General features: G+C 34.4%; 2 protein-coding genes across 4 annotated transcripts in view; one reads left to right on the top strand and one right to left on the bottom strand.

Annotated features, from left to right (window-relative positions):
• LOC137615238 (uncharacterized) overlaps positions 1-191 on the bottom strand; it is a 56,204-nt gene extending 56,013 nt beyond the window's left edge. The window contains exon 1 of one of the 3 annotated variants that reach the window (XM_068344943.1): positions 1-191. This exon is cut by the window's left edge and continues 30 nt beyond it. In XM_068344943.1, coding sequence (XP_068201044.1) covers positions 1-49 — 49 coding nt within the window. In that variant the 5' untranslated portion in view covers positions 50-191. The other 2 variants (XM_068344945.1, XM_068344944.1) reach the window with 2 other exon arrangements.
• The window catches only part of LOC137615243 (excitatory amino acid transporter 3-like), a 1,014,688-nt gene that overhangs the window by 421,764 nt on the left and 585,424 nt on the right, over positions 1-7,500 (top strand). The window lies entirely within an intron of this gene.

The raw sequence follows: 7,500 nt of genomic DNA, 5'->3' as shown, positions 1-7,500 counted from the left end.
CGGCAACAGTAACGCCAAATACTATGATCGTAGCAGCTGTGAACTTCATGGCGAATTGTTACAAATAAGTCCCTGTATACCATGGTCTTTTGTCACTACATCGTGAATGAATGTGAAAGGGGTTAAGGTATACTGGGACACTTACGAATTGACTGTGGCCTTTGTTTTGAAAGATAAAGATAAGATAAGGGCCGATAGCTACGTTTATTACTTTTTATTGATAAGAGTATCGAACATGGTTTTATGACCAAGAATTTCTGAAGAATGAAGAATGGTTCCTCTACATAAATCTTTGAATGAATAGTTTGTCTGAAAGTCTTATGATGTAATTAGCCCTCGTTGTTTATAACACTATCACAGCAGGGTGTTGCTCCTCTTATTAAATATCTTCTATCGGATTTCTACACAATGTTCATGTTATCAGCTTACATTGGTTTTCAGTTATCTTGTGTTTCCGATCACTGCATATCAGTGCCGTTAGTAGTTCTAAGAATTCCTTATCAAGTGTAATCTTTCGGTTAAAGTTGCTGTGATGTTCATTAAAAAGATTAAATCCAATAAGATGAAAAAAGATTACTTATTCAAATTGTTAAAGTATTTTTGTAACGTGTAAACTCAATGTATATTTACAAAATGAAATAACCAGTATGATGATGGGATTATACAAATACAAGATGAATGCTCGTCTTATATTGAATGACACGATCAGGAGTTTTTGCCTGCTTTAACATAATTCCCACATAAATGTTTGAGCGAAGCAGAGAAAAAAAAAAAAACTCACAAGATTACATACTCTGATATTTTGTCATTTCCCTTAAAGAGAGGTGGAACTTTTCAAATCAATGAAATGTCCAGTATATATTTCATCTATGTATTTACATACATTTTATTCCACGTTTTTACTCGTACCTCTTGTCTTTACAGATATATATCCCTTCTACTATGTGGAAGGTTGCTCGTTTATTTTATGACCTTTCTTCTCATACAGTACTAAGAGTACGTACACATTTTGAACATTAATAATGGCGAATAATTGTATTTTGTTCGAGTTATTTCCCGGCTAACATTTATACTTAGTCCCCGGCCACTCACCCGCCATCATCATCCCCCTCTCATCTGGCTTGCTTTTTATCACCCGGAATGCTTCATTTCTCTTGTAGTCGATTCCTTCTGTCTCAGGCGAGTATATATATATATATATATATATATATATATATATATATATATATATATATATATATATATGTGTATATATATTTACATATAAATGTATACATATAGCTATTTATTTATTGTATGTATATATATGTGTAAATATATATATTTTTATATATATTTATCTATTTTTTCATTCATTTATTTTTATATCATCATCTCCTCCTATGCCCATTGACGCGAAGGACCTCAGTTAGATTTCGCCAGTCGTCTCTATCTTTAGCTTTTAATTAAATACTTCTTCATCATCATCTCCTACTTAACGCTTCATAGTTCTCAGCCATATAGGTCTGTGTCTTCCAACTCTTCTAGTGCCTTGTGGAACCCAGCTGAACGTTTGGTGAACTAATCCCTCTTGGGGAGTGTGAAGAGCATGCCTAAACTATTTCCATCTACCCCTCACCATGATCTCATCCACATCTGGCACTCGATTAATCTATCTAATAGTTTAATTTCTTATCCTGTCCTGCTATTTAGCTCCCAATATCCTACTGAGGGCTTTGTTCTCAAATTTACTAAATCTATTGGCAATTGTTTCAATGTCATACCATGACTTATGTCCATAGAGTAACACCGATCTCACTAAACTGATATAGTCTGATTTTTTATGTAATTCCTGGCGATTTGATTTCTAAATTTTACCTGATATAGCCATTGTTTGATTTTCTTTTTTCAATCTTCCACTAAGCTCTAATTCAAAAGACCCTATATTGGATATCATAGTTCCAAAATTCTTGAATGATTCTACGTCATTAATCCTTTCTCCTTCCAATGAAATTTCATCTACTATTGCATATTCCGTTCTCTTGATATCTGGCTTTCTTCTGTTAACGTTCAGCCCAACCTCAAAGGCAGCATCATCAGCATACTTTAGGTCCGCTAAATTAATATTACCAATCCAGTCCAATCCTTCTCCACCATCTCTGACTGTTATATGCATAATAAAATACTTGAGGAATGTAAACAACATAGGTGACTGAAAATTCATTTGATAGGACTCCATTAACATTAACTTTGCACTCGCCATGCTCATGAACAGACTTAATCAAATTTACATATTTAAGAGCAATTCCATAATAACGCAGAACTCTCCCTAAAATTGGCCAGTGAACACTATCAAAGGTTTTTACATAGTCCCCATATGCCATGAAAAGTGGAGTTCTATATTTTACGCATATACTTGTATGTATATATATATAACTACATATATATATATATATATATATATATATATATATATATATATATATATATATATATATATATATATATACATATATATATAACTATATATATATATATATATATATATATATATATATATATACTACATATATATATATACATACATACATACTTGTATAACTGGATGAGCAACTTGGTGGTGTAATGAGAACTTTGGGTGTGGAGGAATTGCCATTCTAAATCTCAATGAAGTCACTGGCAGCAGGGTGACGGATTGGGTTTAAGGCGATGGACAAACTGTCTCTTTGGCTTTTACCCCTGATGCCAGGCAGTTGATCTTACTAGAATTAGTATGGACTGGCAGGGGTCACTTGCCTTAGTTACATAGGCACTGCGCATCACAAGGAACTAGCTATCCTTTGATGTATCTAGCGACTGAATCCTCTATATATGGATTTAGTCAGTCATGAAAAGAGAAGATGAAAGAATGGCCCCCAGTCAGGGTGTAGCGGGGTGCAAAGAATCTCTTGGTTTATAAATACTAAAGAAATTTTAAAACAGGTAATTGGAATGTTAGAACTGTAAATCAGATTGGGAAGTTACAGCAAGTGGAGAGAGGATTTATGAAATATAGTTTGGATAGCTTGGCCCTAAGTTAAAAACGTTGTAAGTGGATTGTTAAGGAAACTTTAGACCAAGGCAATATATATATCTACTCAGGAAGATCAGACAGAGTTGGAAGAGAAGGGGTGGGAATGAAGATGACACCAAGAGCAGAAAAGGCATTAACCGAGTGGAAAGCTGTAAATAGTAGATTGTTATTAACAAAGTTCAAATTAAAGCACTGCAATATGAGAATTATAGTTTGCTATGCCCCAACAAATGATTCCTCTGAAGAAAGGAAAGATGAGTTATGAAAATTGTGATTGGCGACTTCAATGCTTATGTCGGAAGAAATAATCAAGGGTTAGAGAATGTGATGGGTGGCGAGGGTCTTGCCGAAGTTGCAAATGAAAGTGGAGCACTTTTCATAAGTTTCTGTTCAGCCAAAAGTCTTGTCACTGGAGGTACTCTTTTTCAACAAAAGGACATCCACAAGTATACATGGACTTCGCCATGTAGCAATTACAAAAATCAAATAGACCACGTTGCCATTAATGAAGAGAGATGGAGGACTTTGAGAAATGTAAGAAGCTATAGAGGTGCGGGTATTGATAGTGATCACCAGCTCCTCATTGCCACACTGAAATTAAAACTGAAAGCACCTACAGAAGGTAGATAGAATACTTAGATTTGATACAACTAAGCTTTTAGAAGAAGAAGAACACATAGAAACATTTGCAATTGAATGTAGGAATCGTTTTGCAATTTCAGAGAGTAAGAGATGAAGAGCAGACAATTAATGAAGAATGGCGTGATATTAAGAACATACATCACTCAGTTGGTAGTGAAGTCTTGGGACATAGTTACAAGGAGAATGCCGTGGATATCAGATAATACATGAGATACTATAAAAAGGAGATAGACAGAAGTTAATTGTAGAATGTTTTCGAGAAAGTAATGAAAATTACAAGGTAGAGGATGCTAAGTATTCCAGTATTGATAGTAAAGTCAAAAGGAAAGCTATTAATTACTGGAGAGAATATTTAGACAGTAAAGCAGATGAGGCTTACAAGGCTATGAATTCAGGAAATGGCTATGGTATGAGAATTGCTCATAGAATTATAAATGAAATCTCTATGGGGCAAAGAAGAAGCATATACCCATTAAAAAGAGAGATGGATCTATTATAACAGTTTTTGATGAAGAAAGACAACATTGGATGAAACACTTTAGTGCGGTCATGAATAGGAGATATGAAGGTAATAATTTGATTGATATACCTGAAGCTGATGAAGAACTTGATGTGCCCATGAATGAATGCAGCGTGTTTGAAGTTGAAAACTATCCTCAAAACACTAAAGAGATGGAAAGCCCCTGGATATGATGGAATAACAGCTGAGATGATACTGGCCGAAAATGAAGTGACTCCCAGACTACTTACAAGATTATTTTGTAGAGAGTGGCATGAAGAGGCAAAACCTGATGAATTGGGAAATGGCAAAAAAAGGAGACCTGAGTGATTGCAATCATTACAAAGGCATAACATTTACATCAGTTATGAAAATATATAGTATGCTTATTGTAAAGATACTGGATAGATAGATTGATGAAAAGCTGAGAGATGAACAAACAGGATTTAGAAAAGGTAGAAGTTGCAATGACCAAATTTTCATTTTGAGACTTGTTCAGCAATATGTAAAATTTAGAAATCCACTTTAGATGGCCTTTGTGGACTATGAAAAAAACCTATGATAGTGTGCACAGACCAATTTTTGGAGTCTTGCGTTATTATGGAATTACTCTTAAATTGTAAATTTGATTAAGACTGTTCATGAGCATAGCAAGTGCAAAGTTAATGTTAATGGAGACTTTTCAAATTAATTTCCAGTGGAGAGCGGAGTACTCCAAGGGAATGTGTTTTCACCTATGTTGTTTATCCTCCTCATGGATTTTGTAATGAATAGAACAGATGGAGATATATTGCTTGGAGATTTGAGTACATCATGTAACTGGTAATGAAAGCTTTGAAAGCTTTAAAACGCTGTAAAATGGTAGTATTTTCTTTCTGAATTACAATGATAAATGATAACTTAATGGTGATAGCTAATTTGGTAGTTGAAACCTGGCATATCCCCGTTTATTTGTATGGTAAGATGAATGAAAGGTGATTGGCACACACCTTCATGTTATATGCAGTCTCAGTAGTTTACAATATGTTGTGAATTCATCAAGTCCTTGCGAAACATTTGCATTCAATCACTTGCTTACTTGCACTGTTAGGTGATCCTAGTCCGTTGTGGATTGTGACGTAATGATTATAGGTTCACTCAACAGGAAGTCCTTCCCTATTAGCATTCTGCCTAACGTGGATTTCAAGACGATTTTCTTACAGATCTTTTTCATCACCTTATTTTTTATTTTTGTTTTTGCCTTGCAGGAAAGCGTTTAGTTTGGGAATCTATTTCAGATGTATCGTGTATATTGAATTCTGCACACGAGAGATATTGCCATATCCTTTTTTTTTTCTTTTTTTTTTTTTTTTTTGGTGAAAGGCATACCAATCTTGCAATTTATTTGATGTGTTCCGTATGTCTTGAATTGTATTAAATATGAATGAGATCGTTGAATTTACAGTTGATGCGTATTGGTGTCGTGCCTGTCAACAGTCAGTTTACAACGAATTTCTGCATAAGCTAGGAACACGTATTTATATTAACAGCAAGTGAAACCAAAAAATTGTTTCATGCTTTAGTGTTAAGGCATAAAGAAAGGTGTCAACCTGTGTTTCAGATAAGTGTTTATATATATATATATATATATATATATATATATATATATATATATATATATATGTGTGTGTGTGTGTGTGTGTGTGTGTGTGTGTGTCAGATAAGTGTGTGCATATATATATATATATATAATATATATATATATATATATATATATATATATATATATATATGTGTGTGTATGTTTGTGTGTATGTACACAATCATTATCTCTTACGCCTATTGACACAAAGGGCCTCAATTAGATATTGCCAGTCGTCTCTATCTTGACCTTTTAATTCAATAATTCTCCATTCATCGTCTACTTCACGCTTCATAGTCCTCAGCCATGTAGGCCGGGGTCTTTCAACTCTTCTAGTGCCTTGTGGAGCCCAGTTAGATATCTGGAGGTGTTCTGCTAATAAGGACAGTGTCATCAGCATACTCTAGGTCAGCTAATTTCCTATTACCAATCTTGTCCAATCCTTCTCCACCATCCCCTACTGTTCTATGCATTAAGAGGATAAGCAACATAGGTGACAACACATTCTCTTGGAGTACTCCACTATTCACTGGAAATTAATTTGATAGGACTCCACTAACTCCATTAACTTTGCACTTGCTATGCTCATGAATAGACGCAATCAAATTTACAAATTTAGTAGGAACTCCATAATAACGAAGGACTCCACAAAACTGGTCGTTGCACACTATCAAGGGCTTTTCCATAGTCCACATATGCCATCAAAACTGGGTTTCTACATTTTACTCATTGCTGTACAACATGTCTCAAAATGATAATTTGGTCAGTACAACTTTTACCTTTTCTAAATCCTGCTTGGTCATCTCCCATCTTTTCTTCAGTCTTTCTCTCTAGCCTCTTTAGAATAAACATACTACATATTTTCATGACAACTTACGTACAGTAATTGTGATGCCTCTGTAATTATTGCAACTAGTTTGACTGCTCTTTTGCTATTTTCACCAACACTCCTAACTCCCATTCATCAGGTTTACCTCTTGATGTCTCATTCTACAAAATACTCTTTTTTAAGTAGTCTAGGTTTTCCATCTCCTCCACGTTTTTTAATGATAGCTTTAACTTTAAATACACTGAGTTCATTTTCTGGGCACATCAAAGTCTTCATCAGCCTCATGAATATCAATCAAATTATTCCCTTCATATCTCCTATTCATGACCTCACTAACGTGTTCCATCCAACGTTGTCTTTCTTCTTCTTTTTTTTTTGTCACAACAGATCAATCTCTCTTTATGATGAGTATATGCTTGTTCTTCTTTGCCCCAGTTGAGATTTCATTGATAATTCTATGAGAGATCGTACACCTAGCCACTCCTTGAATTCTTAGCCTTATCAGCCTTATCAGCTTTCCTGTCTAAATATTCTCTCCAGTCATTTATGGCTTTTCTTTTTGACCTCACTATCAATACTGAGCTATTTAGCATGCTCTACCTTGTAGTTTTCATTACTTCCTTGAAAAATTTCAGCAATCAACTTCTGTCTCTCCTTTTTATAGTATCCCAAGTATCATTTGATATCCATGGCTTTCTTTTTGAAACTCCATATCCCAAAACTTTACCGCCAAGTGACCGATTATCTTTTTTTATATCACACCACTCTTCGTTAATCATCTGTTCATTGTCTTTAAAAGTCTCTAAGACTGCAAATATATTCCTACATTCAATTGTAAATGTTTCTCTGTGTTTGTC

Source organism: Palaemon carinicauda, chromosome 21 (genome assembly GCF_036898095.1).
Source record: "Palaemon carinicauda isolate YSFRI2023 chromosome 21, ASM3689809v2, whole genome shotgun sequence".
NCBI lineage: Eukaryota > Metazoa > Arthropoda > Malacostraca > Decapoda > Palaemonidae > Palaemon > Palaemon carinicauda.
The sequence above is the reverse complement of the archived record's forward strand: the minus strand, read 5'-3'. Positions and strand labels throughout refer to the sequence as shown.